This window comes from Apus apus, chromosome 1, assembly GCF_020740795.1.
Source record: "Apus apus isolate bApuApu2 chromosome 1, bApuApu2.pri.cur, whole genome shotgun sequence".
NCBI lineage: Eukaryota > Metazoa > Chordata > Aves > Apodiformes > Apodidae > Apus > Apus apus.
Window position 1 is genome coordinate 140,424,856 of NC_067282.1, and position 14,379 is coordinate 140,439,234.

Genomic DNA, 14,379 nt, shown 5'->3' on the forward strand with positions numbered 1-14,379 from the left:
AAGTTCACATACAAATGGCACGCACACACACACACATTGTCTCTGTCAAGGCTTAAACAGTAGGATCCCCATGGCTATGTCTTTTCTCTCCATGATATAATGGAAGCATAGAGAAAAACACAGCTCAAGAGAAATACCAGGTACTTTATTCTTGAGAATACTGATTTTGGCCATCCCAAGACACACAGAGACACCTACATATTAAAAAATACCTGGATCTTTCATAGAAAGTAATTATCACTCTCTGAGCTCCTACAAAAATGCAGTCTTATACTCTGTCAATGTCATGAGATTCACACTGAACTCTACTTAATTCAAATATACCTGTACAATGAGGACATGTAGTGAAACATTTCCAGAAAATCCTTGAAAACTGTAGAGTATCACTACATTAAATGCAAAAGTTTTCTTATACTTAATCACCACACAAATCAACAACGCTGCAAAGAGATAAATCAGTAGTCACTTTATTGTGAAAATTAAATACCGCAGTTTAATATTAATTGCAAAAAAAACCCTGATTAACTTTTCTGCCTTCTTGAATTAAATACAACACATGCAAAGTCAGTAGTACTCCAAAAAAGTGAAGGTTACCAACCTACACTTAAAATCAAGTTGAAGTCCTGATAAATGACCGGGTATGACATTTAACAGCATTCTAAACATAATGTATAGCCTGCCCAGACCCCTGGTCCCAACTCCCAAAATGCAGCTCTGCCATAACTAAAAGTGTTAATAGAAAAACAGAGCCAAAATTGCTTGTTACCTAAACAGTCAATTCAGAAAGAATTTGGCCCGACTTTGGACTGAAGTTTCCTGTTTCATTAACTGGCTTACAAAGTACTTAAGGGGATGCCTTGCAAAGCAGGGGGCCAGTAGATACAACATAGTCATTTCGAGAAAGCGCACAACTTCAGATAGAACCTGTGTGTTTGATTCTGCCTGGTTTCCCATTAACTGTTGGTTACAAAGTTTTAACTACACTTAAAGCTGGATTACAAGAACCATCTAGCAATGTCAAGAGCAGCTCTTCCCTATGTGCAGAGAATATATACAAAATAACTTATTAATAAGGTGACACATTATGTGCTACTTTTCCTGGTGTAAAGTCCTAGCAGAGACAAAAACCTTGGGGAGGGATATGGGGTTATTTTGGGTTTTACTCTGAGATAACTAAGTAAGGTCATTACTGCATTCATGACTGACCTGTCTCAGTTTAACTGACATTATGATTGGAGTTTTTCTCTAGTGGGATAATCCAAGAAGAACACAGAACTGTTTTCAAAGTGGCTGGTAGACAACAAAGCAACCGATCACAAAGAGTTTAAAGGCACCAACAGCCTACTATCCCTGTGAAGAGGACAGAAACAGCCAACACCTCAGGGTATGGTGACTCCTAAAGACAAAGGAGCAAGCTGAATGAAACTACTGTTGTACTGGGATCTATATTAGGTATTTGTCACAGGTTTGGTGTGTTGGGATAGAATTTGCCCACCCAAAAGGCTGCTTTGCTCAACATTTTGTAGTTTGGGCTGACCTTAGCCAGCCTGCACCCTTTTGGCACAGATGCTGGGATAGCAGGCAACTCGTTTGCCTTGTCCTTACCTTTAACTTGTCTCTCCAGCAAACAAGAGGTTGCTCCAGTGGAAGCACTAATTAAGTAGCACAGTGCTCTCTCCTTTGGAATTTACTCTTTGTCAAGTAAGCATAAGTAGATGGATGGAGAAGAAATTCATGTTCTACTCCAAATTCTGCCCCAAATGGTCAGAAATAAGGTCAGTCTGGTAACAGATCTTCTGCAAAGACAGTAATGTTCTTGCCACAGATCTGGGCAAGGTTTTGGGATCTCAGGGAAATAATCTCTTTCTACTTATTAATAAACTTTTATTCTGAATTATAAAGCACTGCTAACTGGCTCCTACATAAACCAGGATTTAGATACTGGGGCTGGAGGGGGAGTCAGATTCTAGACATACAGAGACTTTTAAACACCTACATAAACAAAGTAAGAGGCAGGGAAAGAGTAAAATTAATGCAACAACTTGAGATGTTCAATTAGACAGTAATACAGAATATAGTTTAAAAAAAATAAATCTATTTCCTTACCACCAGTATGTGCTCTTAAGAATTATGATGTATCAGGGAAGCATGAAATGCTGTAATTTGCATTTAGGAAGTGTAGGCGCAGCACAACAGTCTTTGTGGCCCACCACCTTACCTTTCTGGATTAAACTTGACTAAAATCAAGAGCACCTATACAAGAAGGCATCGGTCACAAGAGAAACCACAGCCTTCAAAATGCAATAGCCTTCATTTCCTCTGGTATTTTTTTTCCACGTTTGTCCTAAATCCCATGCTGCAGGAACTGGGCTTTTCAGATGTCTTCAGGCAAAACAGAATATTCCCTTAATTACTGGTACTCTGCTGCCTTTCACAGTTGTGCCGTCAGGAAAGCTGTTTCACTTGTTCGTAGAACTGCCTGGCACTTGTAAGGGTAAAACTTTCTTCCATAGCTCTTAACTGGCTACACAACCCTCACTCAAGAGCTACATCCAAAGCAAAGTGTTTGAAAAAGGATTCTTATTAAGTTGTCAATTATGGAGGGAGTGGCTTTACCCCGGTGTTGGACAGGCCAGTGCTGTAGAGCTGAGGAAAACATCAGGAATACTTGATGTGGTTTCAAAATTCATACACCACTATTCCCCATCTGAAGAAACGAAGTTGTCACCACACAAGAGTTACAAGTGCTCATGTCAATTAGGATACTAATTTTGACAGTCCTTGAAGAGCCTGGTAACATCCTCAAGACAAGCTGACACACAACAGCGGAGAACAACGCTTTCTGTGACGGAATATGCTTAGTCTTGAATTGGAGGCCTATGGATTGGAGAAAAGACAGCTGCCCAAGCCTGTCGGAAGAGCTGGACCAGTTTGTAAATGAACGGCAGTGATGTGGGAGAAGCTGCAGAACCAAACAAAAAGCAAAAGAGCCTTTCTTTATAATCTGAGATACACTAAACATATGAAAAAAGAACTAACTAGAGTTAATCAAAACCTATCTTATCTTAACCTAATCTTATTTCCTTCCATTTGGTTCAGTACTTAGGCCTTCACTCAGGGTGCTGCTCCCATCCCTAGCAAGCCTTCTTCAGTCTTTTCCAATGGTCTGTTTGGAGAATAGCTATGGAGAACCTGCCACCCAGCAAAAGAGGAAATACTCATCCCCTGTATGTCCCAGATGCCACCTCTACATCATGGTACCAGCCCATTCCTCAGCGACAGCAGCAGCCATCACTAGTGAAACTCCAGTATAAGCAGATCAAATGCATTACTACACTGCAGCTCAGGGCAACTCTGCTCTCCTGACAGGACAGCCCTAGAAAGCAATCACTCTTCCAGTAGACAGTCTCCTTGTAGCTCCTAAAGTTGACTGAAGCAGAGGATCAGTCTAGGACAGCTTTTTGTGACCCAGTTTTTGTGTCTCCCAGAGGTGAGACATTCACACAGACCAAATCTACTAAAACCAGTAATTTTCTTCTCTGTAACCGTAATGAAATTTTAAAAAATCAGAAATCTTTATGCTGTACCTGGATCTAATCTCACCACCACCAGGTAAAGGAGAAAAGTAGCCAAGAGCATCTTTTTATAAGGAAGTAAATAGAAATGGCTTGACATGGACCTCAATGCTCGACGTAGCAATGTCAACATGGCCAAGAGCTTTTGGGACAGAGCACCTAGAGTACAAGAACAAAAAGGCTATTAGGACAAAGTGAAGTAAAAAAAGTAATCACACAGATACAGATAATAAGAAAGTAAGATACTAAAATAAGACTGTCCTTGGTTTGATTGCATGACAGTTATGTTGGGTTTTTTTTTTAATAATACGGACCAGAAAAAACAGTACAAATTTGTAATACAATTCATTATACCTTTTGTTAAGTCATCTACTTTAATATAATATGATCTTATACCACAGTAGTGCCAGCTTCTCTCCTGTGACATAATGTCAAGTTATTTAAGTTCTGGAGGAGAAACAGTGCTTTAAATGCCAAACATGATTGTTCTACATAGGCTGAACTGCAAATGGAGATGAAGCAGAGAGTACACAGAGCCAACAAAATGTACCCTTAAAAGATTGCTAGGTAGTTTTAATTTCCCTTTTGTACTTTTTTTTTTTTTAATACATTTATTCTGGTTTACTTTTGAACCTGGAAGATAATTCTTATCTCTTGACATCAGCAGAGACTAAACACACTTTAGAATTGCTGGCAAATGGATCACTAAGTCTTCCATTTACTTCTGAGATACCCAACAGGACTTCCTTGTGGCTGGTGTGTCACTACACAATTCTGAATACATTGTTAACACTTACTACCCTTTGTAAGTAGGGGACCAATTCACTTGAAATCAAATGTTAACGAAAGAAGAGGAGCACAAACACCAGGGGGAAAGCCTACCCAAAACAGATTCTGTTGCTGCATCCTGCTGCTCTTCATCAGTGGAGTGCATCTCTTCCCCTTGAGTCTGCTGACACCGGCTTTCACGAATGGTCCCGAGAAATGCCAGCTGCTGTTCACTGTCAAGAACATCACAGCCACGTACAAGCTCTTCTGCCCCCTCAAACTGGCCAAGCGGAAGCAACACGTGCAACAGGTAGAGCTCCAGCAATGAACCATACTCGAGGAGGTTCTTATTGGCTTGGTCTCTCAGCCAGCTACTGCCAACCTCCAGCATCACTTGGGGCTCTCTCACTTTGCTGTATAACAGGATACTGAAATACAAGAAAAAAATACTAGAAAACACTGATGCTTTGTAAAAGTTGAGATCACTGACACTTACTACCCACAAGCAGCTATAATGAAGCCATGTGTCATGGTCTACTCTTGAAGCACAGAGAGATTTTTGAGGTGGACAACAGGTGCAGCTACTGATGTTAGCTTCTCAGCATCCATCCTTTTCTACTCGTATCACAGTGAAGCAATCTGTAGGCATGCTCCAGCACACACAGGTCAAAAACTGGCCCATCCCACTTTCAATCTCACACTACACAGAGTGAAAATATCACACAATGTTCAAGTCTGGCCTGCTATTAATACTAGTTAATGCAAATCCTGTGTATCTGACAGCCACAGACAGAAACTCACCACAGCTCCAGAACTTTTGGAGGCAGATGTTCGGGGACATGGTAATACTGTAGGACCCAAGACAGAACTTCTCTCCACCGGTTCATCTCAGCCAGCGCCTGAATCCCCACAACACAAAGGGAGCATTTCACTTCTGCAGAACTGGCAACGAAAAGGCACCTAAGTAAGTGCTTAAAACCACGTTTCCCCTTGCATCCTTTCCGGTGAGCTGCTGCCCACCCTAAGGACTCTACAGTTCTCCAACAGCTGCCTTCCTTCCTTTGCCTCACATCCAATAAAAAGGTAAATTCAATCTCCCAAGAAGATGCACAGTCTGCCTATGACACAGGGAGGGCTCCCAGGCCCACCTCGCGTCCCTCAGACACCTGCAGATCCCTTCGTACGGAACACATCGACACGGGCAGGCCATTACCACACAGCAGCTGAGGCCAAGCGGGGTTTTAAATTATTACTAACTCAACTTTTTAGCAACACGACACCCTCCGTTAATTTGGATAATTAAGAAAAAGCTAGGCAAAACCACGGCAAGGGCCGCCGATGCTACGGCCATGCATACGGATAGTATTTACGTGCAAACCTAAGAGGCTCGTAACCCCCGGCCAAAAAAAAATAAAAAATACCCAGTTTATTAACCAAAAAAAGCCCGCTATTAAAAACAAAAAACCACAAAAAACCCACAAAAAAGCGCAGGACAACCCTACGCACACCGCAGGCACGGCCCGCAGCCAGAAGCCGGCCCGACCCCGCGGCCGCTCGCTGCCCAGCGCCGACCGGCCCCCGCTCCGCCCGCACCTCTCGGCGCCGGGGCCGGGGCCCAGGCTGTCGCAGCCCGCCTCACATCTCTCCACAGCGGCGGCGAAGTCCCGGTGCAGCACCAGCAGATCCGCCGCCTCCTCCAGCAGCGAGGCCGCCTGTGCCGAGGCCGGGCTCCAGGCCGGCGGCTCGCTCGCCATGGCGGCGGCGGGAGGGCTGCTGGGAGGGCTGCCGGCGCTCTCCCCGCCTCCCGCCGCCCGCCGCCCGCCCGGCCCCGGCCCCGGCTCCGGCTCCGGCTCCGGCTCCAGCGCTGCCGCCCCTCCGAAGCTCAGCTCCGCTCCGCTCGGGCAGGCAGCCCCGGAAGGCCGGGACAGGTGCCCTGCGCCCTCCGGCAGCCGTAGGGCCGCCCCCGCCGCCATCTTCTGCCGCCCCGCGGGCCGGCGGGACGCGGCGTCCGGCGGGGCCCGGGAGGGAGCGGCGGCCGCCGGGACCAGGAGCCCGAGGGGTGGCTCGTTCCTCGGCTTCCCCAGGGGCCGCCCCGCCCCGCCGGCAGCCGGGGAGGCGGCAGAGCCGGCCCTGCGCGAGGATTAGCGGCTGGAAGCGCGGGCTCTGGGAGCCCTCGGCCACACTGCGAGCGCGGGCTGGGGGATCGCCGCGCTCGGGCCGGGCCGGGCCGGGCCGGGCCGGGCCGGGGGTGGGTGCTGGGCCGTGCCGAAACCCCCTTCAGGTTCCCCTTTGTGCGGCTGCCAAGGCAGCCCTCTGTGCCGGGCTGCCCTGGCGAGCAGGCGGGCAGAGCTTCAGCCGCTGCCGTTTCCCTCCGCGGCCACCGGGTGTCAGCCCCGCCTCGGGCCTGCAGGCCCGCCGGGTGAGGCGGCCTGGCTTGTGGCCTGGCCGCTTCCCTCGCCACAGCCGGGCGGCTGGAGGGGGGCTGTGGCGGGGAGAGGAAGGGGAGATCGCTCCTCCACCGCTTGGGGAGCACGCCCTGGCCGGCAAGCTGCCGGGCGGGATGATGAGCGCCTTCCTCTCCTGGCCTCCTCCTCGCCCGCCGGGGCCTTTTCCTCCGTCACCCCGTCTCCGAGGTTGTGAGCACGTTAACGCTGTTAAAGGAGCTGGAGTTTGGGCGTAACAACAGCGTTTCCATCAGTACCCTACAGGCAGCGATTCACGTGCTTCTTTAGTTGTTATTTAAAAACAATATAGGGTGTCTTGGTTACAAGGTAATTGCGGCACTCGGTGCAAACTGTCTTCAAAAATAAATCTCTACAGGGCAAGCAGGATTTTTATATGTTCTTATGCTGATCCCCTTTTATAATAATTTAACAACCATATGCTAATACAGAATGTGGTAAAAGGTCAAACACATCTTCTAAAGAGGAGTTTCTATGCCGTTTCAGTGTTGGAAGAAGGGAAGAAAGCTTGGAGCGTATGATTAAAAACTTGTTCATAACTCGTGTTCTACAAGTAGCTATTTCCAGGAAGCAGGACCACACACCTGCTCCTCAGAGTGGCAGGAGCACTCTGCAGCAGCCACTTTACCAGGGCAGTGCATACAAGGGGCTCACACGCTGTGCCATCAGCTGTGGAAGAAGTTCCTGAAGGATTCAAGCTGGGTAAAGCAAAACCACAGCACAGAAATGTTGTAAAAGGACAGATCCAGCAGCTAAGCAAAGGCAGGGGTAAAGGCATTTTAGTCTCCTCTTTTCTGTTGCTGGACAGTTGCAATTTGGAAAACAACATTCCTTTTTGGGAACTACAAGTCCCAAAGTGCATTGTGGGAAGAACATGTCTCGTACCAGCTAATGCCCAGCACAAATTCCCAAATATGGATAAGGAATCAATTTTTTAAAAGACTCACACTGGCTGGATACTTCCCACTGACACTCAGGAGAGGAGTAAGACAGCACAAAAACAAGGTAAGTTTGCAATAGGCAAAGGTAATTTTCAAGACTTTATTTCATGGAGAGCAGCCAAGCACATTCAGTCCCTTAGAAGGGCAGCAGAGCATTGCACTGGTGATGTTGGAGTTGGCTGCTGCGGTGCTGGAGCTGACTTTTGAAGAAGGGGACTGTTGTTTCAGGTGGGGAAGTGAGCAGCAGGAACAGTTGCTGCAGTGAGTCAGATCCTGTTTCCTTGCAGATGTTCCTTGTTAATACAGGCCTATGGAAAGATATGCAAGCTGCAACACTTGTGCAGTTATGTTAGAAGTAGAGAAGCATCAGGGAGAGGTCGGAGTTGCTCTAAACAGAAGATCTGTATGAGTTGCACTGTGGTGGTTTAAGAAGCCGAGGTGGAACAAGCAGCCTGGTAGTAACCATAATCATAGCTGTGATTAATTTCTCTGTAAGGCATGGTAGAATGTTTTTGTACTTCACCCCTCTTCCTAGAGGGGACAGTGTAGTGCCTCGAAGGCCAAACCTCTGACCTGCAAATAATAGTAACTCAGTAACTGGATTGTTTAACTTCAGGCTGGGAAGAATTACCTGTTTTACTGGCAATATGTTAATGTGAAATAATTTCGAAATAGAATCATCTCAGTAGACACAAGAGATGCTGTAGCTCCAGACTTGGGCACACAAGAAGCTTCAGAGATTGATGTGGTTGTAGGCAGTGTCAGCTCCTGCCTCCATTTCTCTCCCCAGCACGCGGGCATATTCCCAGTGTGGCCCAGATGCAGCGTGTGGACTCTCTTCTGCTGGGTGACGTCAAGTGCAGCTGGTCAGCCTGATCTGTCATCCCAGCACCCTCCTCCTGCTATGTAGGGTCATGGAGCTGCCGAGTCAGCACAGTGTTGCAAATACAGGAGGTGCAACCCAGCCTGGAGAGGAGTCTGAGGCTGTTTGGGTTGATGAACCAACCTCTCACACAGACACTTATATCTCACACAGACCAAATAAGAATGATGCTGGTTTTCCATCTTTCCTTAAATGTGAACAGCTTGAACTGGTTTTAAAGCTGAAATGGTCACCCTTGTACCCAGATTAACCCTATGCAGCAGGGCTATGCTGCTAGACGAACACTGGAGGAAGCTAGTGTGATTGCCTGTGCTTCTGGCTAACAATTTCTAGTAACCAGAAATGCTAAAGGCAAACAAAATTGCTGTCAGTGACAAGACAGTAAGAGGGAGCATTGCGATAGGTTTTGTGTCCCAGATGGGATGTTGATGCTCGGCTCCTTGCCTTATATTTGAAGCCAAGCATTTTTTTGCTGCTCTCATCCTAATTTTCAATAGAAAAGTCCATTTACAAGGGGCCTTGTCTGTGTCTGCCTCAGCTGTGGATTCACAGGTTCCCTTCCTCCTGCTGCTGCCAGGCAGTTCAAGGAGAGTTGAGTTACAGGCACCTGTAACAAGGCCTCCTGAGGTAAATCGCCTCAAGTATTAATCCAGATCTGACCAGCACACGGTCACAGGGCCAGAGGGCTGGCAATCAGTCTTTTCTGTGGTCTCTTCTGTGTCAGTAGGCTGTTAATAGGAGATTAGCAGCATTAGGGAGACTTGGAGCTAGAAACAGTCGGGCCCTGTGATCTGATTTGAAGAGAACGAAACACTCTTACACCCATATAAAAACAAACAGAAGAGCTGGAAATGATAAAAGGCTTTTTAAACACAACTGAGAAAAAGGATAATTTCTAGGAAAGATGTGGAGTTTTGTAGTACTTGGTAGCTTATCAGCAACTTTTTGATAAAGCAGTGGGGTCCAGAGAGATCTCAGGTCCCAGTGTGCAGCACTCTGTCCTTATCACCACATGATTTTGTTTGGATCTGGCTAGACCATGAAGTGCCAAAGCCTGTAATCTGCTTGTAATTTCCATCAGCAGTACACCCGGGTTGAATATGAAGATAGCTGGCTGCAGACCCCTTCACTTAGCCCATATCTGGGGCTTCCCTAGCTCCTGGCAGGCAGTCATCAGAGACCTCAGTTGGGTGCAGGTGAATGCTTTCTGGCTGTGCATTGAACAGATGGCTGATTGTGATGCTCCACTTTCTTATCTCACCAAGCATGGTGGCACAGAATCAAACCTATTTTATTGTTTCAAAAATAGAACTAGTAAGAGGTGACTCACCTGATTTTGAGACCACCTGCTGATGTTGCTAGTTCCTGGATGTAAAAGCCTCTTGCTTAGGCTGCCTGAAAGCCCATATAAACAGCAGGCATGGATGGTAGAAGGCAGAAAAGGCACCTACAGGGGTAGTCACAGGGACAGTCCAAGTGGGGACATCACGTAAGATAAAAATATGGGCATATCCCTGGTTTAGCCTTTGCCACAGACACACAAACACTGTGAAAGGTATAAATGCTGGAATTTGGGAAACTGGAAACACAGAGTTGTTTTCACAACTTGTTGAAACTTGAGTTTTGCTCAGATAATGGCAAAAGCTTTTCAAAATGAAGTGCAATGTTAAGGTGATTAAGCCTCTTTCTTTATTCCATATCAAACAAAATACCAGCCTTGGCAAGGCAGCAGTCAGAGAATAACAGCTGTTATGTTTGATTTCATTGTTACTGTTATAATAGTAATAATTAGTGCTGGGTGGGGCATTTCATAGCTTTAAGGTGACCAATTTGGCTAAAGGCCTAAGGCCTCTTCTTTTCTGCAACTAGTTATTACCTGTGAGAAAATACAAAAGCCTGTCATCATTGTAGGTCAATTAAATCATGTTTGGTTAGTCCAGGATCTTTTTGCTCACTGATTTAGAGCTGAAAACCCTTCTAGTAGTTAATATATCTTCTCAGAGCCCCACCTGTCTAAATCAGTTGTCATCCATTAATCTCTACCTTTCCTCTTTTTCAAAAGTAAACTCTCCTGGCTGGGAGTAGTACGTGGCAGCGTGAATACTGAAAGTATTTGTACCATAAGGCAAATGAGGCCATTTAAGAAAACGTTCCCTCTCATTTTTAACCTAGCTTAATAACTTCTCCGTACTTCTTTTTTCAGTGCTTTTCAGACATCTGTCCCTCATTTTCATGGCACTTTTACCGCAATCTCCTGTTAATTATCACTACAATCAGGTGATGCATCTTGAGTTGGAAAATTTCAGAAAATGTTACAGAAGTTAAAATCTTTTGCATCTCAGGCTGCCAGTCCTGACTCTTACCTGGGCAGGTCTTGTGATGTTCACAGAAGTTGTGATGAGAGGTTGTTTTAGGAAAAGTCAGCAGTGCCGCAGAGTTGCACAGTAGCAGTGCCTGAGCCTTGGGAGAGGTGCTGCTGGGAAGGGTTTCTCTGCTGATGCAAGCTTTGTGTCTTGTGTCTCATGAGGAGCATGCTCCCCCCGTGCTCTGTGTGCCCCTCTGGCAGGAGGACTGCAGCGGAGAGCAATCGCCTGCCTGCCATTTTGCTTACAAACTTGATAAAGTAATTAAGAAGCTATTGCTTTTTTTTTTTTCATTTGCCTCCAAGCTTTTTTATGTAACCAATGAATGTGCAGCATGTCTCTATTGAGGAGGATTTCTCTCCTCCTTTTGAAGACCTGTGTACTGGTTGAGGTCTGAGGTTACTGGTTTGAGAGGTATGCTTATAGTTGGTGTAAAATGGGTATCTCAAGCAGTGTTTTGGTTCCCATTTCTTCAATGAGCTGATGTTCTCTTTCCCTCTGTTCCTGCCTTGCTCACTGCTCCTTCTCATCTTTCTTGGCAATACCAGATGCAAATATAGGATTAGGTGTCTAATTAGTTTATGTAGCTTTAGACATATGTGTTTACTTCTCAGTACTGGGGGAAGGGCAGTCCATGAGGACTCTCACCCTTGTCTCTTGGGGAGTTTTTCAGCTTTGAGAACAGCCTGAGCTCCAGACAGGCTGAACAGGCAGGCCAAAATTTTCTAGACATGTTTTTGTTCCAGAGGCCTGTTCACAGAGGAAGTTGAAAACCCAGTCTGTATTACCCAATCTGAAATAATTTCTCATTTAGGGTTAGATCCAAAATGTTTATGTCCAAAAAATTACTCAGTGTAGACAGCCGGCAAGAACTTGCTTCAAATGTTAAGGAAAAATTAATGAACTGTAATTAATACCCTTCTGAACATAGATCAGGCAGGTTTTATTTTAAATATCTTTGGTTTATCAAAATGAACATTAAGATGTAACTCTCCCATCTGCCACTGCAGTCATCCTTCAGCGAATGTAAGCAGGGCAATTCAGCAAGGCACTCGCACAGTAAATTATGCTCACCCTGGATCAACACTGGCTCATCCAGGGAGTGGTAACACAATGGCTGGTGTTAGTGCTTGTTGGCCACTTTGCTGCAAAGTCAGTGGCTGCTTTTAAACCACCACTGAGAAGGGTTTGGACCAAGGTGGCTTGCTGGCTTTGCACTGAAGTGCGTGTGAGATCTTTTCCAGCATTTCCAGTACGAGAATGACCTGGCAGTGGGGATGAGGGTGTTGGGGAGCAGAAAGGGCAGGGGACAAGTCACTGGCTGAGGCAGTAGCCTACCTAACCAGAGCACAGTGACACCCAGGGGACCCACCTGAGCAGGGTGGGGAGTGTCAGGTGCTGCTGACAGGTTTCATCAACTGCACCAGACAAGGTGAGGTGATGCATTAGTTTCAGAGCCCACCCCAAGAGTCCTGTCAGGAGCGGCAGGCGGCAGAACATAGGACCAATGTCCAGCCAGGAGATAGACTGAGAGCCACAGACTTGCACACCTACAATGTAGCTCAGGGCAGGTCTGGGTGCCAAGGATGGGGCTTAAATGGAGGACCACTAGGAAGAAAGTGCAGGGTCTCACAGTCTCCAGCAAGGCTGGTTGTGGTATTTAAGGTCTATTAGAGCCATGGCAGGGGGCCCTGACAATGACTTTTACACTGCTCCAAGTGTTTCTAAGATTACTAAAGAACTATATAATGTAGTAATTTTTTAAAAAACAATTCTACTAGTAATAGACTTGCAAAAGTACCTTGATTTATCTAAAAATTAGAAATTCCCTGGATAGGTATATTTCAAGCATTAAAATCATCCCAAGTCATCTTGGACGTCAAGTTTATTGACTAGAGATTTCTTCCTTTTTTTTTTTTTTTTCTCTGAGAACATCAGCTTCTCTTCTCATGCAACAGATGGGATCATGTCATTGTCTCCTACCTGACAGAAGGCTTATTTTTTCTGTAGTTTAAGTTGCATTTATTAAATGTTCTGAGATATCTGGATGAAAAGAAGTGGACTAGTGTAAAGGAAAGGAGCAATAGTACACTGTGGCAGTACACACTACCAAACGAAGATTACTTATGGGCAAAGTAATGAGAATGAGATTCATATATAAACTTTGATGAGACCTTTAAGGATGGAAAATCCCAGAGATTTGGAACTTAATTTTTCCATTCAGGGATAGATAGCATCTGCCCTCGTGTTTCTCATCAAGTGTATTTGTCATGAAGCAGTAGAAGGGCTGTAGCCAGAGGAAGATGATAGCTGCATGCTGGTGTGCCAGGCTAGCACCAGGAATGCAACCAGGTCATGAGGGTGGAGGTCACTGTAAACATGAGAGAAGGTTAAGAGAAATAGGGAGGTGAGGAGGTCATGGTAAGTTTGAAAGGGAGAGTGGCTGGACAGACATGACTGATGATAGCTCTGGCAGTTGGAAACAAAACCTTAAACAGCTCTAATTTGTTACTTGTATTCAAGAACACTTGTTGATGCCAGGACTCGGCATCCGTCTTTCTGTGTCAAATTAATCGGCAGTTAAGATTCCCTATGCACCGTGAGCTGCTGGAACAATAGGCCTATTCTAAGCTCCCCTTGCAAGACTGTCTCATGCCAAAAGGTGTGTTCACCATAAGAAATTCAACACTAGAAAGATACTCGGATAATTTTAGGAGATGGAATCAGTGCATGCTAAATCCCCAGAGGAACTGACTCTCAAAATAGTCTTAGCAGGGAAGTGTGCTCTGTAAATCATTACCAAGACTTAGGCTGAAAACATTAAAACACTTTGCATAATATGCACAGTTTCTGCCTCCATCTTCCAAGCTCCTGTTGTTTATTTTCCTAAACTTGCTGTGACGAAAGCTTGTTCTCTCCTCTTACTATTGATGTGACAGTTGAAGATTCAGACTGCTGAGAATCTGGACAATAATGGGACTAAATCTCTAGAGCTGCCCAGATCATAAAGTTGAAAGAAGACTGAAGTATTTAATAGGCTGCCTACACATTGCTCAGCAAGTCAGAGGTTAACAAAGATAATTGAGGCTGAAAGCAAGTCAACCATCCCACAGCTAAGCCTTGGAGATCATCAGTTCTTGTGAACAATAGCTGATGATATTCAGGATTCTGTGAGTTAAGTGGTTAATCCTATACAGAAAGCTGCATCCATAATGGAGTTTAAATGGGGGGATTCCATCCAATTTGACCCCTAGGGAATTGCTTCCTGTTGTTACATTGATGGATATGTCTATAAATATCATGGTAGCCATCAGCAGATAAAATCTCTCAGAGCTGAAAAGCCTCTCCCTATTGAATGATACACTGATCTCTGTGAAAAAGCAGTAG

The 14,379-nt window shown here is 45.5% G+C and overlaps 1 protein-coding gene across 1 annotated transcript; it reads right to left on the reverse strand.

The window, feature by feature from the left end:
- Positions 1-451: 451 nt before the first annotated feature.
- On the reverse strand, positions 452-6,401 carry PEX26 (peroxisomal biogenesis factor 26). Its single transcript, XM_051608426.1, has 5 exons — positions 5,937-6,401; positions 5,145-5,285; positions 4,458-4,771; positions 3,588-3,734; positions 452-2,962 (listed from the first exon to the last, which is right to left on the reverse strand). Exons 1-5 carry the CDS (start codon positions 6,314-6,316, stop codon positions 2,859-2,861), a joined length of 1,086 nt encoding a protein of 361 aa, XP_051464386.1. The 5' UTR covers positions 6,317-6,401; the 3' UTR covers positions 452-2,858.
- Between the last annotated feature and the right edge of the window lie 7,978 nt (positions 6,402-14,379).